This window comes from Ascaphus truei, chromosome 4 (genome assembly GCF_040206685.1).
Source record: "Ascaphus truei isolate aAscTru1 chromosome 4, aAscTru1.hap1, whole genome shotgun sequence".
In the NCBI taxonomy this organism is placed as follows: Eukaryota; Metazoa; Chordata; class Amphibia; order Anura; family Ascaphidae; genus Ascaphus; species Ascaphus truei.
The window spans coordinates 7,986,743-8,008,456 of record NC_134486.1 but is presented as its reverse complement, the minus strand read 5'-3'; the positions used below and the strand labels follow the sequence as shown (position 1 = coordinate 8,008,456).

Here is a 21,714-nt window from a genome sequence, read left to right as displayed (position 1 = left end):
CAGCGCAAAGATTTCCAATAACAAATGGTACAAGGCAGGGCTGTCCTTTATCCCCTCTCCTCTTCGCTCCTGACAATCGAACCCCTGGCGGCCAAAATACGCGAGAGCACAAATATTCAGGGCGTACCAATTGGCGATACAAATTACAAAATCTCGCTCTTTGCCGACGACATAATACTGTCCCTAACTCACCCCCATACATCGCTCCCCAATCTTCATAAAGAATTGGTGGAGTTCGGCAAAATTTCGGACTACAAAATTAATAATGACAAATCAGAAGCCCTAAACTTAAATGTATCAGAATCAGAAATTAACTTACTAAAACTGAACTTTAATTATAGATGGAGTTCCTCATACATTAAATATCTGGGAGTGAATGTATCAGGTAACTACCAGTCATTGTACAAATATAATTACCCGGCTTTATTCGGGAAAATCAAAAAAGACCTGGACAAATGGGAAGACTACCAGATCTCATGGATCGGAAGGATGATCTCAGTAAAAATGAATATACTCCCCAGATTGCTATACTATTTCCAGACACTCCCGATCCATGTTCCCAGCCCTGAACTTAAAAACATCCAGAATAGAATGTTTAATTTTATCTGGAAGGGCAAAAGGCCCAGGGTTGCCAGATCGGTCCTCCTGACGCCAAGAGAAAGAGGGGGTCTGGGTGTCCCAGATATCACAAAGTATTATTTAGCGGCCCAGTTGAGGCAAGCCGTAGTGTGGAACGCAGACCCGGGTCTCTATTGCTGGCGAGATATTGAATCCCACTACGTAAAAACGCCTTCTCTGCAGGCTCACCTTTGGTGCATAGACAAGGGGGATAGACCACCCCGTAGGTTCGACCTTGGTGCCACCAGACACACCTGGGAAGTTTGGCGGAAATGCAGATCAAAGTTTAAACTAACTGCTCCGGGCTCGCTGCTTATTCCGATCCACAACAATCCCCATTTCCCCCCAGGATGTGAACCAAAACAGTTCGACTACTTCCATCTGAAGGGGGTTAGGGTGGTCGCCGACCTATTGAGCGATGGAAGGCTGCTGAACTTCCAAGAATTACGAACAAAACACGAGGCCCCAGAATTGAGCCCATTTAAGTATCTCCAAATTAGACATTATCTCCAAAAATTGTCCCCAAAATTTGAGTATCCTCCCCTCACCAATTTTGAGAGGCTCTGCCGAACTTGTACACATCAAACAGCATTGATCTCTAACATATACGCTGGTATGGAGAGAACAGCAGGCCCCTCCACTCATGACTACATGTCCAAGTGGGAGGCGGAACTGAGTATAGACATAGATAGAGAAGACTGGGAGGATATATGGGACGCTGCTTCAGGAACTTCCATCTGTACCACGACAAAAGAGAATATCTACAAAATCATGTTCCACTGGTATCTTACCCCAGTTAGATTAAAGCAAATCTACCCCCTGGCCTCAGATCTATGTTGGAGAGGCTGTGGACAGAGAGGAAACATGGCCCACATTTGGTGGTCATGCCCAAAAATCCAAACATTTTGGCTTTCTATTCAAACTTTAATCCGAGAGGTAACTAGCCTCACATTAGACCCAGATCCACTGACCTTCCTCCTGGGCAGGCCAATAGAGGAAATTGACCGCCCGGTAGGAAAATTAATCTCCTCCATCCTTACCGCGGCTAGGTGTGCTGTGGCATTCTCCTGGAAAAAGATCTCTCCCCCCTCCATTCAGGCGGTTAAGAGAAGAATAGACGATGTAATGCTCATGGAACGTCTGACGGCGTTTCTCAAACGCAAGACTGCAAGTCACTACAAAATTTGGGAACCCTGGGAGATTCACTGACACCCAAGAGAAGCTGATAGAAGAAATTATGACCATTCAGACCTCAGCCTGAAGGACGCTGGGGTCGGCGGGGTGGGGGAGGCTCACCCCTCACCCGCCCATCTCTATACCCACCCACCCCCCCTCCCCCTCTATCCCCCCCTCTTTTTCAGACCTCTCGCTCCCCCGGTCACCCAGTGACCCAGAGGTCGCGCCACTCTTGGCGGTACACCCCCCCCCCCCCTCCAACATGGAAAATTTGAAAATCAAAGTGTATTAGGATATTGCGATGTGAAATATGCCTGTAAATTTGCCTGTTTCCTAATAAAAATGTTAAAAAAAAAAAAAGATACAAAATGGTGCATATGTTTACACACACACACACACACACACACACACACACACACACACACACACACACACACACACACACACACACACACACACACACACACACCAAAAAGCAATATCAGCGCTAGAATCTTCACTCAACAATCTAGTCAATTGCTAGAAAGATGCATATAAAGTCCAGAAGTTATATATAGGATTGTAAATGTGGGTGCAAAAAGTGTCCATCTGGTGATAGTGTTATAAGACTACCACCAGGATCTGCAATGGAGAGAGGATCTCTAATAGAGTTGTTGCACCTTCAAAAAGGATGAACCAAATCCAAAAGGAGAATCTCTAAAAACCAAAGGAAAGAGAAGCGCATGTTCCATAGTATAATTCTGTTTAATAAAACCAATAAAAGAGGGAGGCTATAAATATATATATCGCACACAACAGTAACACAACTGCACAGACACTAAACAGTCACAGGTGCCCGCTGCCGCCAGCGCACGGAGAACCTGCTTACAGCTGGATCTACGTTGCCACGGGACAAAGGGCCCGGGATGAAATCCAGCGGCTGCGAGGGCCACCCGCCCAGAAAGCCAACCAGGTGGTAACACAGATTGAAGACACCAGATTGAGCCACAAAGGTACCCGGCTACAGTCGGTAGACGAACCACGTTATTAAGTGTCCACAGCAGTTGCAGACCACCATTCTCCTTTTCCTCCGTGATTCAAAGAGGAAGGAGTGAGGAAGACCATAACGAGCTGGTTATTGGCTCAGAGAAGGCTCCAATCAAACAGTCCCATGTGTTTCGTTGCTCTGGGAGACTTCCTCGGGGGTATGTTCCATTGGATAGTGTACACACACACACACACACACACACACACACACACACACACGCAATAATAACAAATGAATAGAACATAACTTGCATATAGTATTATAAAAACAATGGAAAACATAAAAATAGGTACCGCAATTGCCACAATAAGAGGCTGGGGGAGAGAACGAACCGGAGAAGTAAACCAACAGCCCCAAAACTAAAGTGGTCACATAATAAACGGACTGATAAAGAGCGGGTTTAGGGAAAGTTTGAACATGTACAATAGGAGATTCAGTTCACAATATTGCCCAAATGAGAATTCATCTATGGACGTCAGGAGCATCCACAAAGCCCCAATCAGAATCAAAAAACATATGTGAAATGCATACTGTATAAGATTTATATATAGTGTACATAAGATATAAACAATAAAACATGTTCTGAACAATAATGTCCACATCTAGACCTAGAACTATATTTAACATGTGTGAAATAAATATATATATCTGTTCATCAATATATGGTTGGATAGAGGAAACGTATAAAAGTTGTGTTACTAGATATTGATAGTCAAACAATGCAGAAAATATTTAAAAAATATATATATAAAAATAATTATATGTTAAGACATACGTTTAAAATGAGTGTACTGATCTGAGTCACTCGGGTTGAGCCAGTCAGAGGGCTGTCGGGGCCGCCGCCGGTGTGAAATCTGCCCCCCCAAAGAGCGATGAGCCGGAAGATGCAGAGCTGTCGGTGAAACCACGGTAGAAGGACCCCCCCCCTCCCCGAATACCCCTACCCCCCTCTCTCCGTCAGGTGTCTGTCCAACTGTCTTCCCAGACTGTCCTGTCTTCACCTGCGGAGAACAAAGACGCATGGACGATTGATATTGTTATGATTATGCGGTTGATAAAAAGCTTTGAAATGTCTGTCAAACATGTAATCTGTCAATAAAATTTAGTTGAAAAAAAAAAAAAAATGAGTGTACTGGTGTCCAGACACCTCCGAGTCCACAGGGTGCCAGAGTATTGAGCCTAAATATCCAATAGGTTTCTTGCCGACAGAGTCCTGCAGCCATCACCACCAGGCGTTAAAGGGGGGATATGCTCAAAGCCCATTACTCTTAAATGTAAAGACGTCTTTGTTATGTTTGGGAACACCATGAGTTTGGGTTCCATTCAAAATGGTCGTTCTATGCCCTAGAAAAAAGAACATACAATGGGGCGCATAGTGCGCCCCAACATAGAAGAGACCACATCCACACGTGATTCATTACATAAGGGGTTATTCTACAGGTGATATGTCCCGTAACTGGGAAGATATCACCATTTGTTAAGCTGGCAAAGGTTTTGACAGTGGATAAAAATTGGCAGGTCCAATTGCCTCTTTCACATTTTAAGTTACCAATGTTCTTACACAAGAAATGAGCGTTGCTAGCGGGGGATTAATGGACTTACGCTTACAGGGAGCCAGGGTGTTCTTACACAAGAAATGAGCGTTGCTAGCGGGGGGATTAATGGCCTTACGCTTACAGGGAGCTAGGGTGTTCTTAGACAAGAAATTAGCGTTGCTAGCGGGGGGATTAACGGCCTTACGCTTACTGGGAGCCAGGGTGTTCTTACACAAGAAATGAGCGTTGCTAGCGGGGGGATAAATGGCCTTACGCTTACTGGGAGCCAGGGTGTTCTTACACAAGAAATGAGCGTTGCTAGCGGGGGATTAATGGCCTTACACTTACTGGGAGCCAGGCTGTTCTTACACAAGAAATGAGCGTTGCTAGCGGGGGGGATTAATGGCCTTACGCTTACTGGGAGCCAGGTTGTTCTTACACAAGAAATGATCGTTGCTAGCGGGGGGATTAATGGCCTTACGCTTACTGGGAGCCAGGGTGTTCTTACACAAGAAATGAGCGCTGCTAGCGGGGGATTAATGGCCTTACGCTTACTGGGAGCCAGGGTGTTCTTACACAAGAAATGAGCGTTGCTAGCGGGGGATTAATGGCCTTACGCTTACTGGGAGCCAGGGTGTTCTTACACAAGAAATGAGCGTTGTTAGCAGGGGATTAATGGCCTTACGCTTACTGGGAGCCAGGGTATTCTTACACAAGAAATGAGCTTTGTTAGCGGGGGGATTAATGGCCTTACGCTTACTGGGAGCCAGGCTGTTCTTACACAAGAAATGATCGTTGCTAGCGGGGGGATTAATGGCCTTACGCTTACTGGGAGCCAGGGTGTTCTTACACAAGAAATGAGCGTTGCTAGCGGGGGATTAATGGCCTTACGCTTACTGGGAGCCAGGGTGTTCTTAATATGCTTTGTCTTTCTGAAAATGGCACTTGGTGCTGCACAGGGATGACACTTTAAAACAGGATCATATGCCAGAATGTTCCAATGTCTGACAAGAGTGTTCCTCGTCCTGGATGCCGATTGGTTAAGTTTTGTGCTGAAGAGACGAGGAGAGGCAAGATGGACAGTTCTATTATCTTCAAATGGATTTCTCTTTGAAACTCCTTCTCTATATTTAGACAAGAGTGAAGTTCTGTCAGAGGATATCCCAGCTTCAGCACAGTTAGCTCAATCAGTGCTGAAGCAGGGACATCCAGAAAACCTGACCTGTTGGGGGGATCTTGAGGACCGGAGTTCCGCAGCACCACACTAGTGAATGGTTCACCCACCAGAACATGAATGTATCTTTAACCAATAGAGATTGTCTATTGAAGTCTATGGGTTAAGAGCAATTACACTTTGGTCTACTGAATTGCCCATATGGTATTTTATGTAAGCATTTATTGTGGGGATTACTGCTGGCCTCTAGGTGGACGTCACAGGAGGCTGGATTAAAATGGACATCTGTTTTAATATTAAAATCGTCACCAATATAAAACACAAAATCCAAAAATATCACCGCCAGTCAATTGTAAATGTAAATAAAAGACCCAATTGATTGTTGTTAAAATGTGAAATGGCAGGAAATCTAGCTCCTCAACATCCCATATAAGATCATCTATAAAACGGCCATAATAGGCCAGGCGCGCCCTCCCCTCCATGGGTTCCCGAACCAGATGGCCTTGTCCTCCCACCAACCGATGCACGGATTGGCATAGCTGGGGCAAACCTGGCCACAATGGTCGTTTCACAAACTAGTAAATAATAAAAGTCATCAAATACAAAATAGTGATGCAAAATAAACGCTACACTACCAAACATTGTCTCAGAGATTTGGGAACGAACCCATCTCTGTCCAGAGAACGTTTTCAAGCCTCAACTCCTTTAGCATGATCGATGCATGTATATAATGCCTGAACATCGCATGTGGCCCATCTATATGGAGATTTCCACCTGATCCTGGACATCGAGTCCATGACGTCTTGTGTCGCCAACATGTTATTTTAATTGGAGCACAATGGGTTGCAAAATGTCATCCACATATTGGGACAGACCGGACGTCATCGAACCGACACATACACACATCTATATCTATACACACACACACACACACACACAAACACACACCGAAAGCTTTGTCACTCAACTTTAACTCCTAAACATTCTACCGCTCCTCCCCCATCGGCGGCTGTGTATATCTAAGTGTATCTCTGACACGCGCACGCAGTTAAATTGATTTCTCTGCATGGACCCCCCTCACACTGACACACTCCTTCACACGGATATCTGTGTTCGTGATGGTACATTTTATTCATCTGCCTCTGTGGTCAATTTATGAAATCTATTGGAGTCGAGGCAAACTCAAGTTAAATTGATTTCTCCCACCGACGCCTCCCGCTGACCTAATGTGGGAACTATCGGCTTCTCTCCCCTCACCCCCCCCCCCCCTTCTGATGCCAATCTCCGCTCACCCACTACACTAAACGGCGGTACTGACAGGCCTGTCACCGCTGGTCTCAAGGTGCTCAATCCCGCTTTGATGTTGCACTAGTGAAGGATTAGGCGCGCTGTGACTGGCTGCGGCGGTTACTGACAGGTCTCTTGGCTCTGCAAAAGGTGCCAGGGACAGAATTTTAGGCACCCGTGCAACCAGGAAAATATATATATATATACACATATATATATATTTTCCTGGTTGCACGGGTATATATATATATAATGACTATACATAAATATTACAGTTGCAGAACCTCCTGTAAGTGGCCAGCGACAGGCGGACAATGAGAAGCTCACGGCACGTTTGCTTTTCCCTGGGCTCTTACTTACATTTGAGGTCCGCTGCAGAGAGCAGAGAGAAGTTGAGAGTCCAGTCGATAAGCTGCTTGCTTACTCTGTCTGATTCACCAAGACAAGCTGCATACATACATAAACTACTGTCCAGTTTATTCAAAACCCCAGTACAACGAAAACAGGAAATTGTTTTTCACACAAACAGCCGCAAATTCCCCCATTTATCCTTATCAAATGATTCACTGTGAAATCCTCTGGGACTTCCCTGCTTTGGAAAAAAAGATATATATTTATTTCTTGCGGGTTCCCATAACACAGTTTTCTAGAAGCTGTTTTATAACTCAACACGGATAACTTCAATTTTGGAGTGGCTACAGCTCTATTTCCCGTGTCTGGATCTACTGAAAGCAGCACGTAGAGGGTCCGAGATAGTTCCCAGCCAAGCTCACGACTGTAAAACTTCAAACTCATTAAAATGTGTGTGGGGTTATGAAGGGCTGGTTAAAGGTTGATTGCTTTAAACAAGGACACATTGCTGTAGCTGCTGCTCAGTGGGACAGACAGAGGCCCAGCCGGCAGTGAAAGGTTCAATAAAAGTGTCCATTCCATTTGGCTTATTGCACCACAAACATAAAACACCTCACCGGCTCCTGCAACACGACTACCCTTTCCCCACGTGGTGTCTCGTGGTGTCCCGTGGTATGCAAACCTCACCACCTCAGATAAGAAAACACCCCACCTGCTCCTGCAACACTACTACCCTTTCCCCACGTGGTGTCCCGTGGTATGCACACCTCACCTTCTCAGATAAGAAAACGGCCTTGTTTTAAAGTCCATGAGTCTAGCGATTGCCATTGCCTGCTTTATTTACACTGGATTCCCCCAACCCCCCCCCCCCCCACCCCTCCTTCCTTGGTGGGTCCCATCACAGAGACACTTGTTAAGACAAGGAGCCTTCCACACACTGTCACTTCAACACGCGTCATTAAACCTCTAGGAGTCCATGATGCACATCTTCCCCCCTCTTTCGTCAGGAGCTGAAGCCTAATCCAGGCAGGGCGTGAGCCTTACTACTTCGTGTATTAGCACTGCTGATGAAGATCCCATCGGGGGCAAGCATGCACTTTCCGCTCACTTACTGACAATGTTTGAAAGTTCCTGCTGAGCTGGATACACAGCATGTAATCAAAGCACAGAGCGTCTGCATATTATTCTACCACAGGTTACTATGTTCTTCAGGTACAGATAAGAAGTGGTTACTCCGTGGTCTCAGCAGTTCCCCACATGTTGGGTTTTCTCATGGACCCTCAGATTGGACCTTTGGTGGAAGCACTTGTCGCAGTATCTACACTTGTATGGTTTCTCCCCTGTGTGAGTTCTCTGGTGATCCTTCAGATTGGACTTCTTACGGAAGTACTTGCCGCACACAGCGCACTGGTACGGCTTCTCGCCCGTATGGATGCGCTGGTGCCGGGCGAAGCTGGAGTTGTCCCGGAAACTCTTCTCACACTCCGTGCACTGGTAGGGTCTCTCGCCCGTGTGGGTCCGCAGGTGGATCTTCAGGTGGGAGCTGCGGATGAAGCTCTTTTCGCAGTCGGTGCACTTGTACGGCCGCTCCCCTGTGTGTGTTCTCATGTGCACCTGGAAGCTGGAGTTGTTGCAGAAGGTTTTTCCGCACACGCTACATATGATGAACGTCTGCCCGCGCTGATGGAAGCTGATGGGGGCATCATCTCCAAAGCCTTTCTCGAAGGCTGTGTACGGATACACCGCCTCCCCTTCCTCCTCCACCACCTCCCCTTCCTCTGCTGCAGGTATTGGGAATTTGATGCCGCTGAAGCTGGATTCGCACTCTGTGATCGAGTCAAGCTCGTCGAGTTCATTCTCTTTGGGCTCTGTCTGCTTGTTCTGATGGGAGTCATGCAGGGCTGCGCCGGGTTTGATCTTTCGGGCAATGCCCTTGCGCCTCCGCGCTCCGCCTCTTGGGGCCGGCTCAGAAGTCTCTCCGCTGCTGGAGATCTTGGATCCCTGTCTGGTTTTGCGAGGACTCCACTCCGTCTTTATCTCCTCGTCTAAAATAAAAACAAACTGGCTGTAGCCATGTGGATCCATACATACCGTTCATTAAAGCATCCTTAATATCATACAACCTTATAACTCCATACAGTGATTTTAAGGCTGAATGGACCATAGGTCTCTTTGGTCTGTGTCGCTATATTATATGGGATCAAACCTGATTGACCTTATGTTTATTACATCTTTGTGTCACTATGACGGGAGGAACAGATTTGAGATATGGGTCCCCTATGACTTATAATGACATAGGGACAAAAAAAATAAGGGGCGTGTAGTCATCAAATCTGTCCCTATGTCCATCCATGGTAGGAAGGACAGCCTCTTTGGGTCATAGGCCCTTCTATGTCACTTTGTGATAGGCTATAGGTCTTCCTTTAGTAAGGAAGACAGGTACATTCTGTAATCATGAAAACAAAAAGGAAAAAACACAATTAATAAAGATAATAACCTTTATAGTAACCTTACAAATTACATGCTACAAAACATTACATAAAAATTTTAATCCCATCTGTTATAAAACAATTTGCCAGTATTCCCTAATATTATTTATTAAAATTATGTATTTATTTAATAGGATATATGGTAACATACACACACATATTAATTTTATTATCATCATCACGGGTTAATTTCTAATAGAGGAATAATTTCAATAGGCAATAATTGTTTATAGTAGTAACACCAGGTGATTGTAGACACTGATTGGAAGTGGTAACACCCTTATGGTAGCTCTCATTGGCAGAGGAATTGTCTGTCTTGCTATTTAAGAGCAGCTATGGGAGTGGATAGTCATACCTCCTGAAGAAGCGTCATTTGACGCGAAACGCGTAGAGGTGACGTCATCACGCAGTGGAGAGCGGCCGTGACGACGGAAGCTCGAGAGACTGCGGTGGTTCCTTCCCTCACCTTGCATGAAGTGCGGTCCCTGTTTACACTCAATGTAAGCTGTGGTAACATCTGACCATATCCCAGGACCTTTTAACACAATTAGACCTATGGGCTTTGATTCAGGGTAGTACTCTGCGAGTGTGAGAGTGTGGGTTCATGTGAACCCTTATTGTATGTAATGTTTTGTAGCATGTCATTTTTAAGGTTACTATAAAGGTTATTATCTTTATTAATTAGTTTTTCCCTTTTTGCGCTTTCTTTTTGTTTTCATGTTTCGTATTTACCCCGCTGATCACGGGAGAGTGAGAGCTGCAGAGGGAGACATGCGGGACAGAGAGAGACGGGAGAGTGGGAGCTGCAGAGGGAGACATGCGGGACAGAGAGAGATGGGAGAGTGGAAACTGCAGAGGGAGACATGCGGGACAGAGAGAGACGGGAGAGTGGAAACTGCAGAGGGAGACATGCGGGACAGAGAGAGACGGGAGAGTGAGAGCTGCAAAGGGAGACATGCGGGACAGAGAGAGAGGGAGAGTGAAAGCTGCAGAGGGAGACATGCGGGACAGAGAGACGGGAGAGTGGGAGCTGCAGAGGGAGACATGCGCGGACAGAGAGAGACGGGAGACTGCGCGCATCTTTACTACTTTCTGTAATCAGGTAAATGCGGTACTGTTTTGATACAGAAAAGATCTTACTGGAAGTGGGGTCATTAGCGCTGTCTTCGTGATCTGAGTGATGTAGATTTTGCTTTTCCTCCTTAATTTCCTCCCGGTAGGAAGGCTCGTCCTTTGGCTCAACTGTGAATACAAAGAGCTGTTATACACCAGACATGAAACAAAGAACAGTGGCTGCAGGACCCCGGCCTCCCTGCATACAGGCACATAAAGGTGCAGGTCCCCGGCCTCCCTGCATACAGGCACATAAAGGTGCAGGACCCCGGCCTCCCCGCATACAGGCACATAAAGGTGCAGGACCCCGGCCTCCCCGCATACAGGCACATAAAGGTGCAGGACCCCGGCCTCCCCGCATACAGGCACATAAAGGTGCAGGACCCCGGCCTCCCTGCATACAGGCACATAAAGGTGCAGGACCCCGGCCTCCCTGCATACAGGCACATAAAGGTGCAGGACCCCGGCCTCCCTGCATACAGGCACATAAAGGTGCAGGACCCCAGCCTCCCTGCATACAGGCCCCATAAAGGTGCAGGACCCCGGCCTCCCTGCATACAGGCACATAAAGGTGCAGGACCCCGGCCTCCCCGCATACAGGCACATAAAGGTGCAGGACCCCGGCCTCCCTGCATACAGGCACATAAAGGTGCAGGACCCCGGCCTCCCTGCATACAGGCACATAAAGGTGCAGGACCCCGGCCTCCCTGCATACAGGCCCCATAAAGGTGCAGGACCCCGGCCTCCATGCATACAGGCCCCATAAAGGTGCAGGACCCCAGCCTCCCCGCATACAGGCACATAAAGGTGCAGGACCCAGGCCTCCCTGCATACAGGCCCCATAAAGGTGCAGGACCCCAGCCTCCCTGCATACAGGCCCCATAAATGTGCAGGACCCCAGCCTCCCTGCATACAGGCACATAAAGGTGCAGGACCCCGGCCTCCCTGCATACAGGCACATAAAGGTGCAGGACCCCGGCCTCCCTGCATACAGGCACATAAAGGTGCAGGACCCCGGCCTCCCTGCATACAGGCACATAAAGGTGCAGGACCCCGGCCTCCCTGCATACAGGCACATAAAGGTGCAGGACCCCGGCCTCCCTGCATACAGGCACCATAAAGGTGCAGGACCCCGGCCTCCCTGCATACAGGCACATAAAGGTGCAGGACCCCGGCCTCCCTGCATACAGGCACATAAAGGTGCAGGACCCCAGCCTCCCTGCATACAGGCCCCATAAAGGTGCAGGACCCCGGCCTCCCTGCATACAGGCACATAAAGGTGCAGGACCCCGGCCTCCCCGCATACAGGCACATAAAGGTGCAGGACCCCGGCCTCCCTGCATACAGGCACATAAAGGTGCAGGACCCCGGCCTCCCTGCATACAGGCACATAAAGGTGCAGGACCCCGGCCTCCCTGCATACAGGCCCCATAAAGGTGCAGGACCCCGGCCTCCCTGCATACAGGCCCCATAAAGGTGCAGGACCCCAGCCTCCCCGCATACAGGCACATAAAGGTGCAGGACCCAGGCCTCCCTGCATACAGGCCCCATAAAGGTGCAGGACCCCGGTCTCCCTGCATACAGGCCCCATAAAGGTGCAGGACCCCGGCCTCCCCGCATACAGGCCCCATAAAGGTGCAGGACCCCGGCCTCCCTGCATACAGGCCCCATAAAGGTGCAGGACCCCGGCCTCCCTGCATACAGGCACCATAAAGGTGCAGGACCCCGGCCTCCCCGCATACAGGCCCCATAAAGGTGCAGGACCCCGGCCTCCCCGCATACAGGCACATAAAGGTGCAGGACCCCGGCCTCCCCGCATACAGGCCCCATAAAGGTGCAGGACCCCGGCCTCCCTGCATACAGGCCCCATAAAGGTGCAGGACCCCGGCCTCCCTGCATACAGGCACCATAAAGGTGCAGGACCCCGGCCTCCCTGCATACAGGCACATAAAGGTGCAGGACCCCGGCCTCCCTGCATACAGGCACATAAAGGTGCAGGACCCCGGCCTCCCTGCATACAGGCACCATAAAGGTGCAGGACCCCGGCCTCCCTGCATACAGGCACATAAAGGTGCAGGACCCCGGCCTCCCTGCATACAGGCACATAAAGGTGCAGGACCCCGGCCTCCCCGCATACAGGCACATAAAGGTGCAGGACCCCGGCCTCCCCGCATACAGGCACATACAGGTGCAGGACCCCGGCCTCCCCGCATACAGGCACATAAAGGTGCAGGACCCCGGCCTCCCTGCATACAGACACATAAAGGTGCAGGACCCCGGCCTCCCTGCATACAGACACATAAAGGTGCAGGACCCCGGCCTCCCTGCATACAGGCACATAAAGGTGCAGGACCCCGGCCTCCCTGCATACAGGCACATAAAGGTGCAGGACCCCGGCCTCCCTGCATACAGGCACATAAAGGTGCAGGACCCCGGCCTCCCTGCATACAGGCACATAAAGGTGCAGGACCCCGGCCTCCCTGCATACAGACACATAAAGGTGCAGGACCCCGGCATCCCTGCATACAGGCACATAAAGGTGCAGGACCCCGGCCTCCCTGCATACAGACACATAAAGGTGCAGGACCCCGGCCTCCCTGCATACAGGCACATAAAGGTGCAGGACCCCGGCCTCCCTGCATACAGGCACATAAAGGTGCAGGACCCCGGCCTCCCTGCATACAGGCACATAAAGGTGCAGGACCCCGGCCTCCCTGCATACAGGCACATAAAGGTGCAGGACCCCGGCCTCCCTGCATACAGGCACATAAAGGTGCAGGACCCCGGCCTCCCTGCATACAGGCCCCATAAAGGTGCAGGACCCCGGCATCCCTGCATACAGGCACCATAAAGGTGCAGGACCCCGGCCTCCCTGCATACAGGCACATAAAGGTGCAGGACCCCGGCCTCCCTGCATACAGGCACATAAAGGTGCAGGACCCCGGCCTCCCTGCATACAGGCACATAAAGGTGCAGGACCCCGGCCTCCCCGCATACAGACACATAAAAACTAGACTACACACTGATGGCATTAAAGTTGTGGAAAGGCAAAGACGTTTATTGGGCAGTCCCACTTGGATCACCACTGACGCATCAAATCAACCGTGTCCTCCACACTTAGATCATTTTGTCTCCACCCTGTGGGGTCCCCCCAGTAATACAGAGCTAGGAACTAATGAAAATGAAAAGGTCCATTCCTACCTGTGCACTATCCACCGCTACTAGATCGCTAGGGGTTAACCAGTGTTAATCGTAACGCAGCAATTTGCATGGTGTGTCCCCAGCTGGGCGTGTGAGCAGTGTGTGTGTGACCTGACAGCACGGAGATGTCATGGTGTGTCCCCAGCTCTGCATGTGAGCAGTGTGTGTGTGACCTGACAGCACGGAGATGTCATGGTGTGTCCCCAGCTGTGCATGTGAGCACTGGTATGTGTGACCTGACAGCACGGAGATGTCATGGTGTGTCCCCAGCTCTGCGTGTGAGCAGTGGTATGTGTGACCAGACAGCACGGAGATGTCATGGTGTGTCCCCAGCTCTGCATGTGAGCAGTGGTATGTGTGACCTGACAGCACGGAGATGTCATGGTGTGTCCCCAGCTGTGCATGTGAGCAGTGTGTGTGTGACCTGACAGCACGGAGATGTCATGGTGTGTCCCCAGCTGTGCATGTGAGCAGTGGTATGTGTGACCTGACAGCACGGAGATGTCATGGTGTGTCCCCAGCTCTGCGTGTGAGCAGTGGTATGTGTGACCTGACAGCACGGAGATGTCATGGTGTGTCCCCAGCTCTGCGTGTGAGCAGTGGTATGTGTGACCTGACAGCACGGAGATGTCATGGTGTGTCCCCAGCTCTGCATGTGAGCAGTGGTATGTGTGACCTGACAGCACGGAGATGTCATGGTGTGTCCCCAGCTCTGCGTGTGAGCAGTGTGTGACCTGACAGCACGGAGATGTCATGGTGTGTCCCCAGCTCTGCATGTGAGCAGTGGTATGTGCGACCTGACAGCACGGAGATGTCATGGTGTGTCCCCAGCTCTGCATGTGAGCAGTGGTATGTGTGACCTGACAGCACGGAGATGTCATGGTGTGTCCCCAGCTCTGCGTGTGAGCAGTGGTATGTGTGACCTGACAGCACGGAGATGTCATGGTGTGTCCCCAGCTCTGCGTGTGAGCAGTGGTATGTGTGACCTGACAGCACGGAGATGTCATGGTGTGTCCCCAGCTCTGCGTGTGAGCAGTGGTATGTGTGACCTGACAGCACGGAGATGTCATGGTGTGTCCCCAGCTCTGCATGTGAGCACTGGTATGTGCGACCTGACAGCACGGAGATGTCATGGTGTGTCCCCAGCTCTGCGTGTGAGCAGTGGTATGTGCGACCTGACAGCACGGAGATGTCATGGTGTGTCCCCAGCTCTGCATGTGAGCACTGGTATGTGCGACCTGACAGCACGGAGATGTCATGGTGTGTCCCCAGCACTGCGTGTGAGCAGTGGTATGTGTGACCTGACAGCACGGAGATGTCATGGTGTGTCCCCAGCTCTGCATGTGAGCACTGGTATGTGCGACCTGACAGCACGGAGATGTCATGGTGTGTCCCCAGCTCTGCATGTGAGCACTGGTATGTGCGACCTGACAGCACGGAGATGTCATGGTGTGTCCCCAGCTCTGCGTGTGAGCAGTGGTATGTGCGACCTGACAGCACGGAGATGTCATGGTGTGTCCCCAGCTCTGCGTGTGAGCAGTGTGTGTGTGACCTGACAGCACGGAGATGGCATGGTGTGTCCCCAGCTCTGCATGTGAGCAGTGTGTGTGTGACCTGACAGCACGGAGATGTCATGGTGTGTCCCCAGCTCTGCATGTGAGCAGTGTGTGTGTGACCTGACAGAACGGAGATGTCATGGTGTGTCCCCAGCTCTGCATGTGAGCAGTGGTATGTGTGACCTGACAGCACGGAGATGTCATGGTGTGTCCCCAGCTCTGCATGTGAGCAGTGGTATGTGCGACCTGACAGCACGGAGATGTCATGGTGTGTCCCCAGCTCTGCGTGTGAGCAGTGGTATGTGTGACCTGACAGCACGGAGATGTCATGGTGTGTCCCCAGCTCTGCATGTGAGCACTGGTATGTGCGACCTGACAGCACGGAGATGTCATGGTGTGTCCCCAGCTCTGCGTGTGAGCAGTGGTATGTGCGACCTGACAGCACGGAGATGTCATGGTGTGTCCCCAGCTCTGCGTGTGAGCAGTGTGTGTGTGACCTGACAGCACGGAGATGTCATGGTGTGTCCCCAGCTCTGCGTGTGAGCAGTGGTATGTGCGACCTGACAGCACGGAGATGTCATGGTGTGTCCCCAGCTCTGCGTGTGAGCAGTGGTATGTGCGACCTGACAGCACGGAGATGTCATGGTGTGTCCCCAGCTCTGCGTGTGAGCAGTGGTATGTGTGACCTGACAGCACGGAGATGTCATGGTGTGTCCCCAGCTCTGCGTGTGAGCAGTGGTATGTGTGACCTGACAGCACGGAGATGTCATGGTGTGTCCCCAGCTCTGCGTGTGAGCAGTGTGTGACCTGACAGCACGGAGATGTCATGGTGTGTCCCCAGCTCTGCATGTGAGCAGTGTGCGACCTGACAGCACGGAGATGTCATGGTGTGTCCCCAGCTCTGCGTGTGAGCAGTGGTATGTGCGACCTGACAGCACGGAGATGTCATGGTGTGTCCCCAGCTCTGCATGTGAGCAGTGTGTGTGTGACCTGACAGCACGGAGATGTCATGGTGTGTCCCCAGCTCTGCATGTGAGCAGTGGTATGTGCGACCTGACAGCACGGAGATGTCATGGTGTGTCCCCAGCTCTGCATGTGAGCAGTGGTATGTGCGACCTGACAGCACGGAGATGTCATGGTGTGTCCCCAGCTCTGCATGTGAGCAGTGGTATGTGTGACCTGACAGCACGGAGATGTCATGGTGTGTCCCCAGCTCTGCATGTGAGCAGTGTGTGACCTGACAGCACGGAGATGTCATGGTGTGTCCCCAGCTCTGCATGTGAGCAGTGGTATGTGTGACCTGACAGCACGGAGATGTCATGGTGTGTCCCCAGCTCTGCATGTGAGCAGTGGTATGTGTGACCTGACAGCACAGAGATGTCATGGTGTGTCCCCAGCTCTGCGTGTGAGCAGTGGTATGTGTGACCTGACAGCACAGAGATGTCATGGTGTGTCCCCAGCTCTGCATGTGAGCAGTGGTATGTGTGACCTGACAGCACAGAGATGTCATGGTGTGTCCCCAGCTCTGCATGTGAGCAGTGGTATGTGCAACCTGACAGCACGGAGATGTCATGGTGTGTCCCCAGCTCTGCGTGTGAGCAGTGGTATGTGTGACCTGACAGCACAGAGATGTCATGGTGTGTCCCCAGCTCTGCGTGTGAGCAGTGGTATGTGTGACCTGACAGCACAGAGATGTCATGGTGTGTCCCCAGCTCTGCATGTGAGCAGTGGTATGTGTGACCTGACAGCACAGAGATGTCATGGTGTGTCCCCAGCTCTGCGTGTGAGCAGTGGTATGTGCGACCTGACAGCACGGAGATGTCATGGTGTGTCCCCAGCTCTGCATGTGAGCAGTGGTATGTGTGACCTGACAGCACAGAGATGTCATGGTGTGTCCCCAGCTCTGCATGTGAGCAGTGGTATGTGTGACCTGACAGCACGGAGATGTCATGGTGTGTCCCCAGCTCTGCGTGTGAGCAGTGGTATGTGTGACCTGACAGCACGGAGATGTCATGGTGTGTCCCCAGCTCTGCGTGTGAGCAGTGGTATGTGTGACCTGACAGCACGGAGATGTCATGGTGTGTCCCCAGCTCTGCGTGTGAGCAGTGGTATGTTTAACCTGACAGCACGGAGATGTCATGGTGTGTCCCCAGCTCTGCATGTGAGCAGTGGTATGTGTGACCTGACAGCACAGAGATGTCATGGTGTGTCCCCAGCTCTGCATGTGAGCAGTGTGTGTGTGACCTGACAGCACGGAGATGTCATGGTGTGTCCCCAGCTCTGCGTGTGAGCAGTGGTATGTGCGACCTGACAGCACGGAGATGTCATGGTGTGTCCCCAGCTCTGCGTGTGAGCAGTGGTATGTGTGACCTGACAGCACAGAGATGTCATGGTGTGTCCCCAGCTCTGCGTGTGAGCAGTGGTATGTGTGACCTGACAGCACGGAGATGTCATGGTGTGTCCCCAGCTCTGCGTGTGAGCAGTGGTATGTGCGACCTGACAGCACGGAGATGTCATGGTGTGTCCCCAGCTCTGCATGTGAGCACTGGTATGTGCGACCTGACAGCACGGAGATGTCATGGTGTGTCCCCAGCTCTGCGTGTGAGCAGTGGTATGTGTGACCTGACAGCACGGAGATGTCATGGTGTGTCCCCAGCTCTGCATGTGAGCAGTGGTATGTGCGACCTGACAGCACGGAGATGTCATGGTGTGTCCCCAGCTCTGCGTGTGAGCAGTGTGTGTGTGACCTGACAGCACGGAGATGGCATGGTGTGTCCCCAGCTCTGCATGTGAGCAGTGTGTGTGTGACCTGACAGCACGGAGATGTCATGGTGTGTCCCCAGCTCTGCATGTGAGCAGTGGTATGTGCGACCTGACAGCACGGAGATGTCATGGTGTGTCCCCAGCTCTGCATGTGAGCAGTGGTATGTGCGACCTGACAGCACGGAGATGTCATGGTGTGTCCCCAGCTCTGCATGTGAGCAGTGGTATGTGTGACCTGACAGCACGGAGATGTCATGGTGTGTCCCCAGCTCTGCATGTGAGCAGTGTGTGACCTGACAGCACGGAGATGTCATGGTGTGTCCCCAGCTCTGCATGTGAGCAGTGGTATGTGTGACCTGACAGCACGGAGATGTCATGGTGTGTCCCCAGCTCTGCGTGTGAGCAGTGGTATGTGTGACCTGACAGCACGGAGATGTCATGGTGTGTCCCCAGCTCTGCATGTGAGCACTGGTATGTGCGACCTGACAGCACGGAGATGTCATGGTGTGTCCCCAGCTCTGCGTGTGAGCAGTGGTATGTGCGACCTGACAGCACGGAGATGTCATGGTGTGTCCCCAGCTCTGCGTGTGAGCAGTGTGTGTGTGACCTGACAGCACGGAGATGGCATGGTGTGTCCCCAGCTCTGCATGTGAGCAGTGTGTGTGTGACCTGACAGCACGGAGATGTCATGGTGTGTCCCCAGCTCTGCATGTGAGCAGTGTGTGTGTGACCTGACAGAACGGAGATGTCATGGTGTGTCCCCAGCTCTGCATGTGAGCAGTGGTATGTGCGACCTGACAGCACGGAGATGTCATGGTGTGTCCCCAGCTCTGCGTGTGAGCAGTGGTATGTGCGACCTGACAGCACGGAGATGTCATGGTGTGTCCCCAGCTCTGCATGTGAGCAGTGGTATGTGCGACCTGACAGCACGGAGATGTCATGGTGTGTCCCCAGCTCTGCGTGTGAGCAGTGGTATGTGCGACCTGACAGCACGGAGATGTCATGGTGTGTCCCCAGCTCTGCGTGTGAGCAGTGGTATGTGTGACCTGACAGCACAGAGATGTCATGGTGTGTCCCCAGCTCTGCATGTGAGCAGTGTGCGACCTGACAGCACGGAGATGTCATGGTGTGTCCCCAGCTCTGCGTGTGAGCAGTGGTATGTGCGACCTGACAGCACGGAGATGTCATGGTGTGTCCCCAGCTCTGCGTGTGAGCAGTGGTATGTGTGACCTGACAGCACGGAGATGTCATGGTGTGTCCCCAGCTCTGCATGTGAGCAGTGGTATGTGTGACCTGACAGCACGGAGATGTCATGGTGTGTCCCCAGCTCTGCATGTGAGCAGTGGTATGTGCGACCTGACAGCACGGAGATGTCATGGTGTGTCCCCAGCTCTGCGTGTGAGCAGTGGTATGTGTGACCTGACAGCACGGAGATGGCATGGTGTGTCCCCAGCTCTGCATGTGAGCAGTGGTATGTGCGACCTGACAGCACGGAGATGTCATGGTGTGTCCCCAGCTCTGCATGTGAGCAGTGGTATGTGTGACCTGACAGCACGGAGATGTCATGGTGTGTCCCCAGCTCTGCATGTGAGCAGTGTGTGACCTGACAGCACGGAGATGTCATGGTGTGTCCCCAGCTCTGCATGTGAGCAGTGGTATGTGTGACCTGACAGCACGGAGATGTCATGGTGTGTCCCCAGCTCTGCGTGTGAGCAGTGGTATGTGTGACCTGACAGCACGGAGATGTCATGGTGTGTCCCCAGCTCTGCGTGTGAGCAGTGGTATGTGTGACCTGACAGCACGGAGATGTCATGGTGTGTCCCCAGCTCTGCGTGTGAGCAGTGGTATGTTTAACCTGACAGCACGGAGATGTCATGGTGTGTCCCCAGCTCTGCATGTGAGCAGTGGTATGTGTGACCTGACAGCACAGAGATGTCATGGTGTGTCCCCAGCTCTGCGTGTGAGCAGTGGTATGTGCGACCTGACAGCACGGAGATGTCATGGTGTGTCCCCAGCTCTGCGTGTGAGCAGTGGTATGTGTGACCTGACAGCACAGAGATGTCATGGTGTGTCCCCAGCTCTGCGTGTGAGCAGTGGTATGTGTGACCTGACAGCACGGAGATGTCATGGTGTGTCCCCAGCTCTGCATGTGAGCAGTGGTATGTGTGACCTGACAGCACGGAGATGTCATGGTGTGTCCCCAGCTCTGCATGTGAGCAGTGGTATGTGCGACCTGACAGCACGGAGATGTCATGGTGTGTCCCCAGCTCTGCGTGTGAGCAGTGTGTGTGTGACCTGACAGCACGGAGATGGCATGGTGTGTCCCCAGCTCTGCATGTGAGCAGTGTGTGTGTGACCTGACAGCACGGAGATGTCATGGTGTGTCCCCAGCTCTGCATGTGAGCAGTGTGTGTGTGACCTGACAGCACGGAGATGTCATGGTGTGTCCCCAGCTCTGCATGTGAGCAGTGGTATGTGTGACCTGACAGAACGGAGATGTCATGGTGTGTCCCCAGCTCTGCATGTGAGCAGTGGTATGTGCGACCTGACAGCACGGAGATGTCATGGTGTGTCCCCAGCTCTGCATGTGAGCAGTGGTATGTGCGACCTGACAGCACGGAGATGTCATGGTGTGTCCCCAGCTCTGCGTGTGAGCAGTGGTATGTGCGACCTGACAGCACGGAGATGTCATGGTGTGTCCCCAGCTCTGCGTGTGAGCAGTGTGTGTGTGACCTGACAGCACGGAGATGTCATGGTGTGTCCCCAGCTCTGCATGTGAGCAGTGGTATGTGTGACCTGACAGCACAGAGATGTCATGGTGTGTCCCCAGCTCTGCATGTGAGCAGTGGTATGTGTGACCTGACAGCACGGAGATGTCATGGTGTGTCCCCAGCTCTGCGTGTGAGCAGTGGTATGTGTGACCTGACAGCACGGAGATGTCATGGTGTGTCCCCAGCTCTGCGTGTGAGCAGTGGTATGTGTGACCTGACAGCACGGAGATGTCATGGTGTGTCCCCAGCTCTGCATGTGAGCAGTGTACGACCTGACAGCACGGAGATGTCATGGTGTGTCCCCAGCTCTGCGTGTGAGCAGTGGTATGTGCGACCTGACAGCACGGAGATGTCATGGTGTGTCCCCAGCTCTGCGTGTGAGCAGTGGTATGTGTGACCTGACAGCACGGAGATGTCATGGTGTGTCCCCAGCTCTGCGTGTGAGCAGTGGTATGTGTGACCTGACAGCACGGAGATGTCATGGTGTTTCCCCAGCTCTGCGTGTGAGCAGTGGTATGTGTGACCTGACAGCACGGAGATGTCATGGTGTGTCCCCAGCTCTGCATGTGAGCAGTGGTATGTGCGACCTGACAGCACGGAGATGTCATGGTGTGTCCCCAGCTCTGCGTGTGAGCAGTGTGTGACCTGACAGC

The 21,714-nt window shown here is 51.9% G+C and overlaps 1 protein-coding gene across 2 annotated transcripts in view; it reads right to left on the bottom strand.

The window, feature by feature from the left end:
- Positions 1 to 3,064: 3,064 nt before the first annotated feature.
- The window catches only part of LOC142492563 (uncharacterized), a 76,055-nt gene continuing 57,405 nt past the window's right edge, over positions 3,065 to 21,714 (bottom strand). For both annotated transcript variants that reach the window (XM_075595293.1, XM_075595292.1), the window contains exons 7-8: positions 10,798 to 10,899; positions 3,065 to 9,213 (exon numbers count right to left, since the gene is read on the bottom strand). In XM_075595293.1, coding sequence (XP_075451408.1) covers positions 8,411 to 9,213; positions 10,798 to 10,899 — 905 coding nt within the window. In that variant the 3' untranslated portion in view covers positions 3,065 to 8,410. The remainder of the gene's footprint in view (positions 9,214 to 10,797; positions 10,900 to 21,714) is intronic.